This window comes from Urtica dioica, chromosome 9 (assembly GCF_054948205.1).
Source record: "Urtica dioica subsp. dioica isolate 48M chromosome 9, U.dioica_male_clone48M_v1_H2, whole genome shotgun sequence".
NCBI lineage: Eukaryota > Viridiplantae > Streptophyta > Magnoliopsida > Rosales > Urticaceae > Urtica > Urtica dioica.
Window position 1 is genome coordinate 19,053,868 of NC_142764.1, and position 20,282 is coordinate 19,074,149.

The following is a 20,282-nucleotide window of genomic DNA, read 5'->3' on the forward strand; positions in this document are numbered from 1 at the left end:
ATTCCAATCCGTTACTAATATCGTACTAATTAAGAAATTGATTTTTTTTTTAATTTCGAAAATAGATATCATTACTTAATTAATAGAGGTAAGTTAATTAGGTATAAAATAGTTGAATTTATTTACCATATCAGCTTGAAAGCTATTTTTTTTAGAGAGATTGAAATATTGATTAACATAAAATTTTAATATTTCAAGTGACTTAGTTGGTAACAAAACCCTAAATAAAAGTGCTAATAGACCAAATTAGGCACTACAAAATCATTACCATATGATGCAATAAAAGCTTTATTTTAAAACTATTTTAAGTTTGATCATTCAACTTAAGCCGTAACTCGTAATAGAATTGTGTCGACTAAGATCAATATGCCACGTCACTATGTTACTGCAGAAGTACATAGCATTGAAAGAAGAGGTAACTGGTTTGGACTTACGACTCACGTGTCATTAAGTCAAAAACAAACAAACGAAGCATAGAATTTGTAACACACACAGTATCATCATTAAGTCTCTCTCTCTCTCGTTTTTTACATTACAACCAGAACTTCACTCACGAGACACCCATGACCACAACAACAGCAAAAATGCCAAACCTCAAACTATACTAGGCGAAAAATACTGTGTAGTTAATAAAATTCCTAATTATAAAGGCAAACATTGACCATTCCACTAAAAGTTAAGCCTACGATATAAATGTATTGACTAATATAACTATGCAACGTCACTATTTTCCTATTATATATTGAGTCACCTGAGTAGTAACTCAATCACATACATCCATAAAGTAAAAAAAAAAAAAAAAAAAAAAAAAAAAAAAAAAAAAAAAAAACAAAGGATGGTCTCTTTGTAGATATACACATATTATATGTCATTAAAATATAGCCTTCTCTCTCATCACTCAAAAATTCATTACCATTTCGATATTTACACTTCAACCAATGGCAACTAGTCTCTCTCACCGTCTCGCCATAGCCCTCCTCCTCTTCGCCGCAGCCGCCGCCGCATCGCCGGAGCTGGTCCAATCGGTGTGCCGCCACACATCGAACTACACGTTCTGCGCCTCCACGCTGGCCGCCGACCCGCGGACTCCCTCCGCCGACTCCTACGCGCTCGCCTTCGTCGCCTTCGAAATCGCATACAAGAACGCCTCCGCCACACGCGCCGCCGCCTCCGCCCTCCTCCGAAGGGCCGGCGCCGACGTTTCCCGCCGCCAGAGCCTGGAGCGCTGCGGCGCCGAGTACGACGGCGCGGTCGCCGCGCTCGAGATGGCCTACAACGATCTGAACTCCGAGACGTTCTTCGAGCTCGCCGATCTCGCCGGAGAGGCCTCCAGACGCGCCGGAAAGTGCGACGCTGCGTTCAAGGGAGTGAAAGACCGGCCTCTCGCCGGGAGGAACAAGGCCTTGAAGGCTTTGTGTGAAATATGCGTCGCCGTTTCTAAGCTTTTCAATGGCGGTTTTTAGCACTTGTTTGTAACTTTTTATTTTTATTTTTTTGGCTATGGTGGTCATTTTTGTTTAATCATTATTGTTTTAAATCATAACTGCTAAAAATATTATAATATATATAATGGCTTGCGACAAGTTATGATTGGCCATCGCAAAGCAAAGCAGGGTCATGTTGATATATTCTGTTTAAGCTTCATCGTTGTGCGACATAAATTGTGAAATTGCAATAACTGAATATATTGATCGGAATCTTATCAAATGTGAAGATTCTTATTGAATTCGAGAACTGTGTAATGGCAGATCGTGAAGGACGATTTGGAGCCGTATTAATGACGCCGCTCACTAAAAGTCAAGAAAAGGCTAATTAATAAATATATAAATAAAAACAACAATCAATTATTGAGCTGGTTCTAATCTAAAGCGTGTCAAAGTAAGATATATATATATATATATATATATATATATATTTTAAATTTTTTTAAATTTATATATATATATATATATATATATAATGTTACTCGGGTATGATTTGCACGCTCCGAGCACGCGCTCAGAAGCTTCGAGAACAGAAAGAATCTAATACTAAACCTGAGTCGAATAGGTTCAAGGGAGAAATAAGATAAGAAACAACCTGTTCATAAGGCAAAAAACGAACCGTACCGAGCAGAATTTCGGAGAGAAGAAAAGATGATAGCTCAAATACTAGTCAAACAAATATAACACGTGTAAATAAATAAAAGCTTAAGAAAAACGCTCACCTCGACGGTTATTCCGAGGACTCGAAGAAATAATCACTCACTACACATGTTCTGAGAACGATTATCCGATAACCGCTGAAGATATGACCTTGATCACCCCACATACTCGATACCAAAGTACTATAAATAGAATAAGATGCTCAAAGCATGGTTCGCCGATGTGTCAAGTGCCAAAAATTCTCCAACATTCAGAGGCTCTCTCCGACCAACCTAATAACCCTGACGTGCCCGATACCATTCGCTGAATGGAGGGTAGATCTCATCGGAGCATTACCAACAAAAAAAGGCGGGTGCAAGTATGCCATAGTAGATATAAATTATTTTTCAATATTGGACGAAGTCAAACCCTTAAATAAAAAAACTGCTCGGAATATCGAGAAATTTGTAAGGAAAAATATCATAACAAGGTTCGGAATATCGACCAAGATAATATCATATTACGGAACTCCGTTTGATTGTCAGTCATTCCGAGCTTTCTGTAATAAATATGATATCAACAAAACTTTTTCAACTCTAGTCTAACCACAAACCAACGGGTTAGTGGAAGCATTCAACAAGATCATCAAGCACAGTCTGAAGACGAAACTGGACGAACACAAGGATGAGTGGGTGGAAATGCTTCCAGAGATCTTTTGGTCCTACTGAACTACTAGCCACTCAGCAACTATCGAACGCATTTCTCACTCGTGTACGGTTCCGACGTCGGTATCCCAACCGACGTCACGGTTCCGACCAGACAATGGGAAAACTACTTTATAGAGTAAACACTCAAAACTAAAAGTTTGATCTCGAATTTTCAAAAGAAAAACGGGAAAAAGTACCATTAATAAATCTAGCTAACCAACAATGAATTGCTTGGCACTTCACCAAGAAGGTCCGTCCGAAGAAGATTCAGTGCTCACGACAAAGTACTCCGAAAAGTTTTCCTCCACACCAAAGTGGCATAAGATGGAGCACTCGGTGCCAACTTAGAGGGACCTTACATCATCGAAGAAGACTTCGGGAATGGAGCATATCGACTACAAAATCTAAGCAGAGAGATGGAAAATAATCTATAAAGCATCTTAAAAAGTTTTATGTCCAACTTTTGTTCTTAAATTCTCAAAGCGGCGTGATCGCAGTATAATTTAAATTTTCAAAGTGGCTTGATCGCAATATAATTCAAATTTCCAAAGCGGCTTGGTCTGATTGTAAGTTAATTTCTTAAAAAGACTTGGCCATAGTGTTGTTTGTAATTTAATTTTAATTAGGTTGTTAGTAATGGATAGGGCATTTATTAAGGTGCGAGACTTTCACGGGGAATAAAATGTGCATAAGGCTAACAGTGGTTCAAAATGCTAATGTAATCGTCGAAAAAAAAGCTGTAGTGTAAAAGTGTATAAACACAGAAAAGTTTCACCCATTATTTTACGACGAAATACAAAAAAACATGTCGTTTACGAATTTCTCTCGTCTGCTGTACTTCACTTTACTTGAAAGCCTAGTATTGGTACACGTGACTGAGAATCATCCACGGACGTTGAAACTTTTTAAAGCAGAAACACCATAGCTTCCGTTTTCTCGACTCGATTTCGTTCCTTCGAGGCTCGTCTGACTGGTATGCTTTGTATGTATTCTTTTAATCGCGCACCTAAGTTTTTTGGATACACTCCCTATATGTATGATAAAATGTCTTTCAAGTACTTCACTTTACTTGAAAGCCTAGTATTGGTACACGTGACTGAGAATCATCCACGGACGTTGAAACTTTTTAAAGCAGAAACACCATAGCTTCCGTTTTCTCGACTCGATTTCGTTCCTTCGAGGCTCGTCTGACTGGTATGCTTTGTATGTATTCTTTTAATCGCGCACCTAAGTTTTTTGGATACACTCCCTATATGTATGATAAAATGTCTGTGTGAATTTGACGTTGTTCCGTGCTGTGTTTTCTTTTCAACCATGTTTCTTATGGATTTTATTTCATATTTTAATATAATTGCAGGAGATAGATAACAACGCAAAGTAATAAATGTTACAGAACCCTCCAGCAGTAAGCTCTTCTTTACGAGATTGGTCGCCCAATGGTAACTCGCGTTTCTTTCTCTCCCTCTCTTTTTGCATTCATATATTTTTACGAAAAGATTGAAACTTTCTCTAAATTTGTTGTGATTTGGCAGGCATATTTCCGATTATAATTGGGTTCAAGGGGTCTCAATTATCAGCTTTGAGTTCATATGGCTCTACATACGGATTCAAGGTTTGTCTTCTCTCAATCACTCATAAAATTCTCTCCGTCCAGAGAATCGTAAATTTGCATGAAGCTTTGGCCTTTGAACTCTAATAACTCATTACAATGCAGACTTTGTGTATGGACTATGAGAATTATACATTTACTGGAATTTGGTATGAGAATTTATATTTCCCGAGAATTTAATTCATGAAGAAGTATCTGGTTACAGCTTGAGAGTAAAGAACCGGTTCGTAAAGGTAGAGCCTCCGTTTTAGGAACCAGGATGTGGTCCAAGAATACCCCGTCGCCGAAGCCGTATCACCGAAAAGTTTGGCCGATCCCTCAAAATGAGGATCTGCCTCCGGTGCTGCCCAAGAAGAAGAAGAAGCCGTTTCCTATTCCGTTCAGCGAGATGAAGAAAGCCGGGAGACAAGACAGAAAGCTGGCGGACATGGGGATCGAGAAGCCTCTCAGTCCTCCGAATAACGGCCTTCTCGTCCCCTCTCTGGTCCCTGTCGCTTACGAAGTGCTCGACGCTTGGAAGATCTTAATCAAAGGTGTTTCCCAGCTCTTGCACGTGGTTCCCGTATATGGCTGCAGGTAAGAATATTGGTGACCCAAATGGTATCCCAATAGAAAGCTTTACGGTTGAATTCTCTCCTCTGCCCATGGTTTTTCCTCGTAGTGTGTTTTCTGTGTATGCCTGTGTGTTCTTTTTTTTCTTCCATATTTTGTAGCGCTACTGTCATCGATTCCTAATAAACTTGCTTTTTTTTTTATCCTGGGCTTGCAGCGAATGCTCCGAGGTCCACGTGGCTTCAGAAGGTCACAAGATTCAAGACTGCAAGGGTGCGACGGGTGCGACCCGCCGGAGCTTCCACTCGTGGGTGAGAGGCTCCGTCAACGACGTGATCGTCCCGATCGACTCGTACCACCTCTTCGACCCTTTCGGCCGGAGGATCAAACACGACTTCCGCTTCCGGTACGACAGAATCCCCGCAGTCGTGGAGCTCTGCATCCAGGCCGGCGTCGACATACCCGAGTACCCGTCCCGGCGGAGGACCAACCCGATCCGCATGATCGGTAGGAAGGTGATCGACCGGGGCGGGTTCCTCGAGGAGCCCCAGCCCCCGCCCCGCCTGTCCTCGACTCAGTCTCCGCTCCTCGAGCTCGACACGGCCTACGCCAGGTATAGGTGGGCAAAATGGTTAACCAATTAACCGTCAGTTTCAGTTGGTTAACCATGAAATAACCGGTAAAAATTAACAACTTGGTTGATTTTGACCAAAAGGAATGGTTAATTTTAACGGCAGGCATGGCCCGCCGGAGCCGTCAGAGGTGGCGGGGATCGCGAAGGAGACGGTGGAGGCGTTTGGGGCGGTGCGATCGGGGGTGGCTCGGTTGATGAGGAAGTACTCGGTGAAGGCGTGCGGGTACTGCCCGGAGGTCCACGTGGGGCCGTGGGGCCACGACGTGAAGCTGTGCGGTGCGTTCAAGCACCAGTGGAGGGACGGGAAGCACGGGTGGCAGGACGCGGTGGCGGACGAGGTCTTCCCCCCGAACCACGTGTGGCACGCCAGAGACCCCCGCGGGGCCCCCTTGAGGTCCGGCCTCAAGAGGTTTTACGGGAAAGCCCCCGCCGTGGTCGAGCTCTGCTTGCAGGCCGGCGCGGACGTCCCCAGGCAGTACAAGCCCATGATGAGGCTCGACATTGTCATCCCGGACGACGACGAGTCCGGGTTAGTTGCCTGATTTTATCTTGTAACATGTAATTAATGTATAGTTTTTTTTTTTTTTTTTGGAGGTCAGAAGAGTACCTAATTTGATTTATCAGCCATACAAGCATTTGGTTCCTACATATTTGCCATGAAAAAATTGTTGGTATTGCTTACTCTAGTGGAGATTGCTTGGTACTTGAAAGTTGCATTGGTAAAGAAAGTGTCCGTATGGAAGTGAAGTTTGAAGAATTTGTCCTTGATAATAGATATGGATTAGTGGAAACTGTTTTACCATTTATCTACCCTTCAATGCTGTGTTAACTATTTAGGCCATGAAATCATGCTACTAGTTATGAAAGTCAGGCTTTTAAATAATGGTCTTTTAGCTATTTAGCCATTTGATTTGTAGCGTTTTGTATAATAGCCAACTTTTTGTAAATTTTCTGTAAATAGCCACTTTAACTTATTTACGGCACTCAAAAAGACAAAAAACCCAAAATAGGTAGGCATGTTTTTGGGTATTTTTATCTTGTTGAGTGCCATAAATAAGTTGAGGTGGCTATTTACAAAAAAATTACAAAATTTTGGATATCTAGCAATTCTTAGACTTTCGGTGGCTTATTTGACTAATTTTTTTATTTAAATAATCCAAATTAGGCTATTTAGATTTTTCAATTAGTATTTTTAGTTATGCATTTTTCATTGATGAATTTATGGGGTTATAATTAGGCAATTAGAATTTAATTATGTTATTCCGGAATTCCTAGACCTTATAAATGGGTTTCTCTTTTATGGCCAAATAATTTATGAAATTACTTAATGTGATTAAGATGGGTTGTTCAACTAGTGGGTGGAACAATTTGTTGAACAACTGATTGTTTTTAAGCAGTTTAATCAAGGTGATAAACAAGCAAACAATCAAACAAAAACGAGTAAATGACACAAGAGAATTGGTAACCCTGTTCGGCTATAAACAACTTACTCAGAGGGAGTTATACGTCCGAGTGAAAAAAATCTACTATATCAATTAGTCAAACGAATAGTAATATTAAGTTTGATGACTCCCTCACAAACACCTATGTCTTTGACTCTATCCAGTGGATGAAAATTCAAGCTCCCCTCAGATTCGAGACTCCTATGTTTCACCATATCTTCTCCCTAAGATTATCAAACACGTCAATGTAAACAAACACACTTACAAATTACAAGCACCAATAGCTAGTTGTCGATGAAGATCTCCAATGCAGAGAGACTAGCTACAGGTTTAAGGCGGCTTGAATTTACGTAACAAAGAGTGAATAAACCTAATTCGACTCCAAAGAGCTTTATTACGTCAATCCACAAAAACTCTCGCGAATATCTCATAATCGGAAATCAAATATCCGATAGTATATACCCAATATATCTTTAACTGAAAACTGGAAAGTTTCCAGTTATATTCGCGTGGGAGGACAATGCAACATAAGTAACTCGGGTCTTGAACATCTTCTTGTAGCTTCGCTCGAACAAATTTAACAAAATTGTTTTGCCAAACCAAACCATGACATAGAGTATCCAACAATTAAATCTCTAAAAATGATAATAAATTAGCATCCGATCAAAGGTGCTTATTATTTTTAATGGAAATTAAACACAACGGCTCAACCCATCACGAGATCCAAATTCTAGGTTCATAACAATTTGGTATCAAAGTTGCTCATGACGACGACACATATTGACTATAAACTATCAGAATTGACGGTGAGGTTGTCGGAATATAAGAACAAATTCGAAGAGTTTCAAGTGCGGCTATCATTCATGGACCAATGGCTATAGGAGCTGGTGCACATGGTGATCCGAAAAAAAAAAGGCGGCCAACGAGTCTGCAGCAGGCGGTGGACGAAGCAGTTGTGCGGACTTTATTCAGCACCGGATTTGAACATGGATAGGAGAGAAGACGACTTGGATTAGAAGTGGCAGTCTCGAAGAAGGCAACGCACAAGTCACATATATGGATGATTCCTACAAGTGGCGGATAGGCCGTATGTAACACTACTGGTGACCGTTCCTAAGGAAGACTACAGGCATTACGAAACCTGGACCCCTCAACGACAACTGAAATTTTTTCTCAAAAAAGCTCTCGAGTCATGAGATGGTCGAGAAATGTGCGAATGACCACCACTTTATTTGCGAAGAGCTATCCGTCGCCGGGTACCACTGCGAATCAAAACACTTATTATCATCCTTATCAAGGAGGGTAAAGATTTCAAAGATGTTGAACTCGATGATGATGAACTTAGTGAATCTTAGGAGTAGTGCAGTGATCGGAGACAGAGTTCGAGCTTGAAGAAAAGCTCAAATTGGAACAAAATGATGTTGCATATCTAGCCATAAAGGGTTTTAATTATACAAATTGATTTTTTTTTAATTATGGAATTAGGCTATTTAAATCTTATAACTATTTTGAAACGATACATTTTTTTCATTATGAATTTATAGGCTTTTAGTTAGGTAATTCGGGCTTTTTTTTATGTAATTTAAGAATCATCCCTAGTCTTATTTCTATATGGCTCTTTTATTAAAAAAAAAAAAAAAAAAAACTTCAAACTAAATAATTTAATATTTCTAAAACCAAGAATAAAGGTATGATTTCAAAATTATAACCATTTAAAAAAATTGGACTAAAATCCATTAATTGTTTCTAATTCTAAAACTATTACCAAGTTTGTCAATAAATAAAGTTGTTTATTGACATGTTTGTCAATTAACACAGTTATTTATTGATAAGTTTGTCAATAAATAGTTATAATTTTGAAATTAGAAGAGACTAATAGATTTTGGTTACAGTTATTTAAAGTAAATTATCATAATTTTGGAATTATTCCAAGAATGAATAAATTACGTTCGTCTGGAACTTTGCATTCTTAGTCAAGCCCAACACTCTTCCCATCATTATATTATATTATACTCTATACTAAAAGGAAGACGCGAAAATACTGTAGACTCTACAGTATTTTCTCACCCAATAAAAAACGACCACGTATTGATTATCAGTTCATGAATATCATGTTATTAACCAAAGGCGGTGCTGCTTGATAAGAGACTTTGTCACTTGCCAGTTGGTATTCATTTCAAATGTGGATCCACTTTTATGCTATATATATATATATATTGATATACATGGCAATATGTATCAAGGAATTAATAAACATTATACTCTATACTAAAAGGAAGTCTTTTCCCCGATAAAAGACGGCAACGTTGAATGACAAGTGTTTCTTTACTCTAATTAGTAAGTGACACCGTGTTACTTTTCTCTTTAATGTAGTGACAACGTGTTACTATATCAAAGTAGAGTATAATGTTAGTGGGTTGGGAATTTGGACTCCGAGCAAAAAAAAATAAAAATGTTAGTGAGTATTCTGCTGCAAATTTTTCATTGGCTGCATTGGCTCTTCTTGACCCACTAAATATGCAAGTTGAGTTGATTTTTTTGTTTTGTGAATATACAAAAAATTACTCTCTCAAATCTCAACGTATAGATAAATAATAAGTAATATATTAAATTGAATGAGTCTATTCATTAAGCTGTTAAAAAAATATTTTTCTATCGAAGAAAATGTCATATTCATGTTTTAAATAAATATATTTATTTCACATATATATTTAGTTAGATAAAATTTATAACTAAAAAAATATTAATTACATATTAAAAAAATTTATTAACGAACTGCAGCATTTTTAGTAGTGGTGTTCATGAAAATCGTCAAACCGAACAACCCGATCATTTAAACCAAACTGCACTTTTTTTTAAACCGCCCCATTAAAACCCGATGAAGTTTGAGTTATAACCAACCCAAACCGCAATTATTTCGAGTTGGTTTGGTTTTTTATAATCGTGAGATTGGGTTGAGCCAAACCAACCCGATGGTGTTAATCTTTTAATTTTTTTAAGATTGCAAATATTTTATATGTACTACTGTTAAAAAAATATCATTTTTTTATAATATTATAATTAAATAAAAAAAATACTCAGTATTATACTTTATTATTTGCGAATACATGAAAATTTGGTAATTAAAAATATGCATAATTTTTAATTTAATATGTACATTCTCTAAATATAAGTAAAATTTTGATTTTATTTGACATAACGTATTAGATATAATATACATATATGATTTTCATTCGAGTTATAAAGTCATTTGTCGATAATTATAATCCGAAAAAACCAAACCAAACCAACCCGATTATTTTTTGGTTGGTTTGGTTTGGTTTAGTTTTACCTTTCAATCGAGTTGGTTTGAGTTTTACAATTAAAAAATTAGTTGTAGCGATTCGGGTTGATAGTAGATGAAAAAATCGACTAGCCCAGCTCGATTACACCCCTAATGTTTAGACTAATTATGTCATATAATTTTAATTTATTATAAGAATTATGATCGACGATCATCATCGTTATATTATTAGTTACCATAAAAACTTAGCAAAAGTAGTATTATAAAACTTTAACAATAACTTTATCACCTGCATACATAAACATATATTTACAAAAATACGTATTTATATACTTTACGTGTTCATATAGAGATCGAAATTAACACACACGCGAAAGCATAAACACGTGTGTGTATATATACAATAGTTATGGTTCAACAAAAATATATAGTTTATATTAATTTTGATAAATTACACGCATTTTTATATGTACATAAAAATATATATAAGAATTTAATATTTCGCGGCAACGACGCGGGACTCTAACTCGTTATACATATAACTAAAATGAAGTGAAGGAATACTGTTGCAGTAACAGTAATAACGGGTCCCACAAAGTTTAAATAAAATAAAATCTAACTTCTAAAATAATGAGGTCATACTGTGAGAAAAAAAAGGGTCAGTTGATCATTGCAACAGCCCATAAAACAAAGGGAAATGTGTAATGTATAAACTTTTGTAACCGCTCGACTTGTGAATTTGAATAAAATGGACGAGTTTTAATTCAAATTCTTGTTGCATATGAGACGTCCTTAAATTTTAAATATCTTGGAATATGATAATATTTAAGGTCGATGAAATTTCGGAATGAGAATATTCGAGTAATCCAATATTATTATTCGAAACATACTCGGAGATTTAAAAAAAAATCTCAAGAGTAAAGAATGAATTCCGAAATCCCTTAAATATATTCAAAATAACGAGAAATAATAATAATTTTCTCGGTTATTTTTCAAGATTATTTTTAATTAATTAAGGACAGGATTGTGAGAGTTTATTTTGAAAGGACTTATATGCAATATTTTGAAGGACGAAAGTGAAAGAAAAAGAGAAGCTGGGGTTGATTTGAGAGAGTTGTGGCAGGAGGGGATTGGTCCACGTATGCACGCGTGGCAATAAATGAGGGTGCCACATGGCCACTTTCTCCTCAAATCCTTGCCACCTCACCCTTCTCTCTCTCTTCTCTATTTTCTTCTTCTTCTCCCTTGCTTCACTCGGCCGAAACCCACACACGAGCAAACCAGGACAAGCGAAAAAAAAAAGAAAAGGAAAAACTCTCGGCCGCTCCTCTGCTCATCGCCGACAACCATCATCACCGCCATCACCCTCGTTCTTCTTCTTTTCTTCTTTCTTCCTCTCCTTCGCGCGCCATCACCCAGCACCGAGCTCCACCGCGCGCTCCGGCCCGAGGAAGAACAGCACCGCCGAGCCCCGACGTCGCCACCGCCACCTCTCACTCGCCTTCCTCTCTCTTCCTCTCCTTCGCGCGTCACCGACCGCTGAGCCACCGCGCGCGCGTAGACCGAGCGACACACCGCCGCCGCGAGCTCGCCGTGACCGCCGCCGAGGAAGTAGACGCCGGGAACACACAATCGAGCGACGAGGACACCGAATTCGTGAGAATCTCGGTAAGAACAAGCTAAACCAAATTGATTTCTTTTTCTGAGAAATTAGGGTTTGAGATTCCAAATTGGGGATTTTCGAATCCGAGTTGATTTCGGTTAAATTGATTGGTTTTATTTGTTCATTAGACTCGATTAATGATGTTTGTGACTTGAATTTGAAGATTGGTTTCGGATTTCTTGTTTTGGACTCAATTTATCCGAAAATGTTGAACTAGGGTTTGAATTGGGGGTTTTTGATTTCGGGTTCGATTTCAGTGCAATTGCTCGGTTTGTTATGTTGTCTGAGCTTGATTATACCTGTGTTTGAGGCTGTGATGATGATGATATTGAGATGTTGAATTGTTTGGTTGAGTATGTTGTTTGGCCGTGTGGTTTTCTTGGCCGTGGGTTGTGATGATGTTGTCTTTGAGTGCTAGTTGGCCGTGTGGCTTGTTTTGGTTTTTTTGGTTGGTCTGTTTTGTGGATGATATCTCTGAGCCTCGGTTTGATATGTTGGGATCGTTGTTGTGTTAGGACGGTTCCGGTTAATTGGATTTGTGTTGAGTTCGTTTGATTGGATTATGGGTTCGGGTTTTGAGTTATGTGATATCAGAATTTGGTTTTAAGATGTTAACTCGTCGTTGGGTTCCAGGTTTGATTTACAGACGTTGACGGACGGACGGGAACCAGACGAGTCGAGAGCGTTGAGATTAGCCTCTGAAGATCTCAAGTTGATAGAGTTATCGAAATAAAGCTCGATTAACTCGTGAGTTTTAAATCGCTTACAGCGTTTAAATACTCTTATATATGTACTTTCAGTATTTAAATAAATAATTTAGAATTATTTATTTAATAATGTTTATGAATTTAATTTAATTATTCATTTGGAATTCTCGGTTATTTTTAATTTCGGATTATTTGATTTATTTAAGACTCGTGATTACTCGTTGAACGTTATCTCGTATCACTCTCGATATGGGATACGCGAGTCTTGAATAAACCTCCGAAAAACCGGGGAATAATAAATTAAATTCTCGAATTCCGAACCGACTCTAATCCCGACAACGAACCCTATTATCTTTAAGTAAACTCGAATCCAATAACTAATGGATGTTCAACTCCGGATGCTAGTTCTTCCGACGTTTCGACAAGCGCCAGGTGCCTCAAGGAACGTGTGAAGCAAGACGTCTTCAGGACTTGTCAAGCGTTCTATCGAACAATTCCGGGTAAGTGTGGAGACATAAGTCAACTACTTACCAAGGGTATAATCCTGTTTGTTTGTGCATATGCTTGCTAGTAAACAAGAGTAGGTAAAAGCCTAAAAATGAATAAACTCGAAAGTTAAAGCTTCGGCCACTCTTGCTTGAAAACTTAGCTCGGGTTCGCCCGTTAGGTTCAAACGCTAACTTGAACCAGCCTTGTTTGCTTTGTGTGTGGTTAGACTTCTCTTCTAACTCTAGGAAGTAGGTTAGAATCGAGAGGACGGAAGAGCGATAAACTCTCAAATTCAATCGAGAGTAGAGAGTTCGAAAGTCACATTTCGAGCTTTCAACCTAAAACACTAAACGAGCTTCAAAGGGAAACAATAATTTCTTTCGGGGTTTATCCCGTCACGCTCTTCCGTATATAAGTTTAACGTGTACGCTGCTAGCTGCAGTGTACCCAAACTTTAAACTCGTGTCGGTGGTACTCACAAGTCCCTGACTTGTGCTTGGCGGGCCATGTCGGTCCGTGCGCCGAGTACTCGAAGCAATGGATGATGGTCGCGCATCGCGAGCTCCTTGCTTGCTGGAAGACTCACCGGAAGCTGCCTTGAGCACACCGGGGCGTAGTGGGTGATGGTCGCGGTTCGCGAGCTCACTATGCCAGAGACCAGTGGCGCTGACGTCATGATGAAGGAAGTACCACTAGTGGATCCCAGACATGTGTTAAAACTTAGATCAGTTGACGACTGCTGCTCGAAGTTGAAAACTGGTCTCTAGTCGGACCAGAGGTTATAGCAGTGTGGAGTGTATAACCTTGCGGGACGGCTAGTATTCTAGGATGCGCGCTCATTAGTCACTTTTAGGTGATAGCTGCATCCTGCATTCTTGTTTGCTTGTTCGCACGTCATATGCTTTGCATTAGCTGCTTTTCTTTCATAAGCTAGACTCCCGCTTGCTGAGTCTTTCGACTCATAGTTTTATGTCCCTTGGTAATGTAGATAAGGGCAAGGCGGCAATGTAGACAACCGAGAAGGAAACTGAGACGGAACGCGTATCTCTTGACCTACGGGCTATGGGTTCTGGCTCGGGAAGTAGACCTCTATAAGTATAATGTTTTGAATAATATCGACTCTTCCTTAAATAATATCCCGTGTATATATGTAAAGTCGGGAGCTTTTATGTACATATGTATGTATGTATAAGGGTCGATATACGACTTCTAGTTTTAAAGAAAAACGAAAAATTTCCCGAGATTTCCGATAACCACTTTTGTTGTAAACGTTTCCGCACTTTTAATAATATCGTATTTCGTATATTATATGTCTTGTAAATTATGTATTTACTTTAAATGTTTTGTTTACATTATATTATTCATATATGATATGCTCCCGCTACGTGATGTTGGTTCCGTCGAGTCGCGGCTTGCGGGCGAGGTGACGACGCTCGCGGGTCGTGACAGATTTTGTGGTATCAGAGCCCAGGTTTAGCCGTTTCTGTAGACCTGAGATACATGTTCTGGTTATGGGAAAGTGTTGGAACTTGTGCTGACCGTTGGCCTGTCGTTTTGGCAGGTGGAATGGCTCAAGTGACGATACTATCCTACCCGGAGGCTCTCGCATCTGTTCCTCCTACCGCTCCGACTTTCAGCGGGGTGAGGGGTACACTTACGTGGGTGCGATGGATTGGTACTACCATCGAGTGGATGGATGCCCTTGCTATCCCTGAGATGTTCCGTACTAGTATTGCCACGACGCTCTTGCAGGGACCAGCCTGGACTCGCTGGACCCGGCATGTAGCGCTGGGTAGTCTGTATCGATCATGGGACATGTTCCAGGCCATTATGGGGGCCACTTTTTCAGCCCAGGGGCGCACGGATGAGTGGAACGAGTTCGCTCATGGTTTCTTTCAGCTCGACTTCGAGTCGATCGCTCAGTACGAGGATCGATTTGAGGAGGAGATCGTGACATCTTGCCCCTTTGCTTTGGAGGACCGCCGACAGCAGTTTATCTTTCACCAGGGGTTACGACCCGAGTACAGGTATCCGATGCTGTTGTGTTGCTGCCCGTCCATGGGAGTTCTCAGAGCGCGTTTGGCGTTTATGATTCAGTCCCAGGTAGGATGTTGGATTCCTCCAGGTTACGAGCCTGCCCCGCACCCAGCTTATGCGCCAGTACCACCAGCCCAGCCACCTCAGGCGCCGGCACCACCAGCATCGCCGCCGCACGCGCCACCGCCACCACCCGCACAGCCACCTGCAGCTCCTCTTGTTATTGTGATCTCTGACGACGAGGAGAGCGAGGTGGATGACGATGAGGATGAGGATCCCGTTGAGGATTATCCTCTTATGTGAGGGTGTGTTTAGGCTTGTTGTAGATAGTGGTGGTTAGTTTTTTTTTGAGAGGTTGGTTTCGAGAGGTTGATGGTTGTTGTACATGTTTTTTTGATCTAGTAGACTAAGCCTGGTGAGAGCTAGTCTACCTGTAGTTCTTTTGTTTAGCATGTGTACGTGCGAACTTGATGTTGAAAAGCTTGTTGTATCTTTTGACATGTATATATGGATGTAGATATGGTTGTATATATAAAATCGCGCTTTAGTTTCAGTTGATCATGTGTTGTTTGTATGTCTCTCGCATTCCGGTATGGATATATGAGTAACCTTGTTTGTTCTCATGTGTAGAACTGAGGAACTATGTCCGGACAAGACCCGTCTCCTACCGGAAATGCTACGGCGGCAGACCTCGCAGAAATGCGACACGCCTTGGAGAGACAGGCTGCTAGCGCAGCACAACGAGATCAGATAGTTGCACAGCAACTTGAAGCCCAGAATCGCACGATCACTGAACTTTTGACGAGATTAAATGCGCCACCTCCACCAAACCCGGAGCCTCCTGCTCAAGATGAACGACGTGAACATCCACCACCAGCACGCGTGGATCCCCTGGAAGAGCTGAACTTCCGGATTCCTGATGTCGTTCCTCCGGTAGGTGAACCGGTGTATGAAAGATTTCGGAAGCAGAAGCCTCCGCAGTTTGGCGGTAACGTTGACCCTGCGACAGCCGAGAACTGGATCAAGAGGATTCAGCAGATTTGCAACTATATGAAGCTGTCAGATCAGGAGAGGGTAGCGTGTGCCGTGCACCAGCTGGAAGACGAGGCGAGAGGTTGGTGGGAGGTCGTAGCGTCATATGAGGACATCCACACGATGACGTGGATTCACTTCCCCAACCTGTTTCACGGAAAGTATCTAAGCGAGGCAAACCTATCGAACAAGGTACGCGAGTTTATGAACTTGCGACAGGGCACCTTGTCTGTTTCCGATTATACGGCGAAGTTCGATACGTTGGCCAGGTTTGCTCCTTCCTTGGTTCCCACTGATCAAGCTCGCAAGATGAAATACATGCACGGTCTGAACGTGGAAATTGTGAGCCAAGTGGATAGTGGCGACACCGGACCCCGTACTTATGCCAACGATGTGCAGAGAGCGTTACGCATTGCTGGTTGGCGTGAAGGTGAGCGAATTCCTGAGTCAAAGCCGGTTGCAGCACCGTCTTCTGAACCTGCTAAAACGGGGCAAGGTAATTCACAAGGAAGAACCCGATCTCTCTCGCGATGGGAGAATCGGCAGCAGCAGAGGTCTGGCAATAGGTTTCAGCAAGGATCAAATAACCGATCTCAGGCGAGTTCTAACAATCGCTCGCAGTCCGTGAACCAGAAGAAGAATAAGGCAGACAATAGACGCCCAGGGCCGTCCAACAAGAAGCCCAGAAACTTCGGGAACCAGCCGTCGTCCCAGTGCTGGAGATGTGGCGAAGTGCATGATGGCGACTGCTTTGCTCGCACGTTGACATGTTTCCGATGTGGAAAAGTAGGTCATTTGTCGAAAGTCTGCCAGAGTTCAGAAAGAAAGGCTCCTGCACCAAAGGAACAACCAAAGGCTAATGCTCGAGTCTACTCTATCTACGAGGATGAGGTTCGTGCAGGGTCCTCTACTGCCGTTACAGGTCAGATTTCTGTAGCCTCTTTCTCCGCATATGCATTGATAGATTCAGGAGCCACGAATTCTTTCATTGCATCTAGAAGATCTGATCAGTTGAGTAGAAACAAAGAGACCTTCTCGTATCCGTTTGTTACGGTTACACCCTCGGGAGAGAGATATCAGTCGCTATACTGGTATAAAGATGTGCCTATTCAAGTTCAGGATCGGGTCCTTGAAGCAGACCTGATTGAACTAGAAATGGTTGACTATGATGTAATACTTGGAATGGATTGGTTAAGTAAGCATTATGCAGTCATTGATTGTAGAAAGAAGTCGGTTTTGTTCCAAGAACCGGGGCTTGAACCATTCCAGTTCCAAGGTTCCTCTCGGAAGTTGGAATTTCCCGTCATATCGGCACTTAAAGCGTTGAAGATGATGCAGCAGGGATGTGCCGGATATCTCGCAAGTGTTGTGGATACTGCGAAGGCGACCAAGCCACAACCGCAAGATATTCCTGTTGTGAGGAACTTTCTGGATGTTTTCCCAGAAGATCTTCCAGGTCTACCTCCTGACCGTGAAGTCGAGTTTAATGTAGAACTCCTTCCAGGAACAGCACCGATATCGAAGACCCCGTATCGGATGGCTCCGGCGGAATTGAAGGAACTTAAGACGCAACTCCAAGAGTTATTGGATAAGGGATTTATCAGACCGAGCCATTCGCCATGGGGAGCGCCAGTCTTGTTCGTCAAGAAGGCAGATGGTTCGTTACGGTTATGTATCGATTACCGTGGCCTGAATCAGGTGACAATCAAAAACAAGTATCCGTTGCCGCGCATTGATGATCTGTTCGACCAACTTGCTGGAGCAACTGTGTTTTCGAAGATTGATCTGCGATCAGGGTACCATCAGCTGAAGGTTCGGGACGAGGACATTCCAAAGACGGCTTTTAGAACTCGTTATGGTCATTACGAGTTCCTAGTTATGTCTTTTGGACTAACCAATGCACCTGCAGCGTTTATGAACTTGATGAATCGAGTATTTGAGGATTTCTTGGACAAGTTCATCATCGTGTTTATTGATGACATCCTGATTTACTCGAAAACCAAGGAAGAACACGCGCAACATCTAGAGATGGCTCTGACAAGACTACGAGAAAAACAACTGTACGCCAAGTTCTCAAAGTGTGAATTTTGGCTGGAGCACGTTGTTTTCCTTGGTCACGTAGTCAGTAGCACAGGAATCATGGTAGATCCGACCAAAGTGGAAGCAGTGAAGCAGTGGAATCAGCCGAAAACGGTAACCGAGATAAGAAGCTTCTTGGGTCTTGCAGGCTACTACAGGAAGTTCGTAGAAGGATTTTCTAAATTAGCCATGCCGTTAACCCAACTGACCCGTAAAGGACAGAAGTTTGTCTGGTCTGAGAAGTGTGAAGAAAGCTTCCAGGAGCTGAAGAATCGTCTGACCACGGCTCCAGTGCTCACTATTCCTCAGGGAGCCGACGGATTCGCGATCTACTGTGATGCCTCTAAGCAAGGATTAGGCGCGGTTCTAATGCAGCATGGTAAGGTTATTGCTTATGCCTCCCGACAGCTGAAGGATTATGAAACCCGGTACCCTACGCATGATCTGGAACTCGCAGCAGTTGTTTTTGCGCTTAAAATATGGCGACACTACTTGTATGGGGTTCATTGCGACATTTATACGGACCATAAGACGCTGAAGTATCTCTTCACCCAGAAAGAGCTGAACATGCGACAAGGACGCTGGTTGGAACTTCTGAATGACTACGACTTCGAGCTACACTATCACCCTGGTAAAGCTAATAAGGTCGCTGATGCGCTCAGTCGTAAGTCGGTAGTTTCACTAGCAAGTCTAGTTAAGACGTCCCTCAAGCTGAAGAAGGATGTTCAGCAGCTGGAGCTTCAGCTAATCACGGGAAGGATAGCTGCGCTCAGTGTGCGACCAATGTTGCTGGAACAGATTAAAGACGGTCAGTACGCAGATGAGTATCTTCTCAGCAAGATGTTTGATGCTCAGAATGACGCAGAAGGTAAGTTTACACTGGACGAGAAAGATGTTCTAAGGTGTAACGGGAGAGTCTGTGTACCGTCCGACGAAGGAATCAAGAGACAATTGATGGAGGAGGCTCACGGAACGCCGTATTCCGTGCATCCTGGTGTGACTAAGATGTACCAGGACCTGAAAAAGGTCTATTGGTGGCCAGGAATGAAGAAAGATGTAGCTGCATTTGTTCAAAGATGCTTAACTTGTCAACAAATCAAGGCAGAACATCAGAAACCAGCAGGAATGCTTCAACCCCTAGAAGTTCCGCAATGGAAATGGGAGCAGATAACGATGGATTTCGTGTCAGGTTTGCCAAAAACCACTGCTGGTCATGACTCTGTCTGGGTTATTGTTGATAGATTAACCAAATCAGCTCACTTTCTACCTATCAAAACCACTCACACGGTGGATAAGCTTGCTGAATTGTATATCAAGGAGATTGTACGTCTCCATGGAATCCCTAATTCAATCGTATCCGACCGAGATACTCGGTTCACTTCCAAATTCTGGAAGAGTCTACAGGAGAATTTGGGAACACGATTGAAGTTCAGTACTGCTTTTCATCCCCAAACAGATGGTCAGAGTGAACGCACGATACAAGTGTTGGAGGATATGCTTCGGGCGTGTGTCTTAGACTTCCCAGGCTCATGGAGTCGTTATCTCCCTTTGGTCGAATTCTCCTACAACAACAGCTACCAAGCGACAATCGGAATGGCGCCTTATGAAGCCCTCTATGGACGGAAGTGTCGCTCTCCAATTCATTGGGATGAAGCTGGCGAGAGCAAGCTGTTCGGACCTGAATTGGTAGAGCAGACTACAGAGGCAATCAAGACGATTCGAGCCCGAATGAAAACATCTCAGAGTCGCCAAAAGAGCTATGCAGACAAGCGGAGAAGACCGTTAGAATTCGAAGCAGGAGAGAAAGTTTTTTTAAAGGTTTCCCCGATGCGTGGTGTCATGAGATTCGGGAAGAAAGGGAAGCTCAGCCCGAGGTATGTTGGACCTTTCGAGATTCTGGAGCGAGTGGGCAAGGCAGCGTATCG

The 20,282-nt window shown here is 41.6% G+C and overlaps 2 protein-coding genes and 1 long non-coding RNA gene across 4 annotated transcripts; all 3 read left to right on the forward strand.

Moving 5' to 3' along the window:
• The first annotated feature begins 772 nt into the window (after positions 1 to 772).
• LOC149385522 (pectinesterase inhibitor 8-like) lies at positions 773 to 1,661 on the forward strand. Its single transcript, XM_089626638.1, has one exon. It carries the CDS (start codon positions 939 to 941, stop codon positions 1,461 to 1,463), a length of 525 nt encoding a protein of 174 aa, XP_089482764.1. The 5' UTR covers positions 773 to 938; the 3' UTR covers positions 1,464 to 1,661.
• A 2,243-nt stretch (positions 1,662 to 3,904) lies between these two features.
• On the forward strand, positions 3,905 to 6,382 carry APO1 (APO RNA-binding protein (DUF794)). 2 transcript variants are annotated; one of them, XM_089624984.1, is made up of 6 exons: positions 3,905 to 4,024; positions 4,188 to 4,269; positions 4,363 to 4,442; positions 4,645 to 5,015; positions 5,209 to 5,610; positions 5,729 to 6,382. In XM_089624984.1, the coding sequence occupies exons 2-6, from the start codon at positions 4,215 to 4,217 to the stop codon at positions 6,165 to 6,167; spliced, it is 1,347 nt and encodes a 448-aa protein (XP_089481110.1). In that variant the 5' UTR covers positions 3,905 to 4,024; positions 4,188 to 4,214; the 3' UTR covers positions 6,168 to 6,382. The 2 variants fall into 2 exon arrangements, with proteins under 2 accessions (XP_089481110.1, XP_089481111.1); XM_089624985.1 differs by having other exon boundaries at positions 5,209 to 5,604.
• Positions 6,383 to 11,635: 5,253 nt separating this feature from the next.
• Positions 11,636 to 14,301, forward strand: LOC149385524 (uncharacterized). Its single transcript, XR_016301483.1, has 4 exons — positions 11,636 to 12,018; positions 12,647 to 12,760; positions 13,126 to 13,220; positions 14,198 to 14,301. It is a non-coding gene; the product is annotated as an uncharacterized LOC149385524 (long non-coding RNA).
• The last annotated feature ends 5,981 nt before the right edge of the window (positions 14,302 to 20,282 follow it).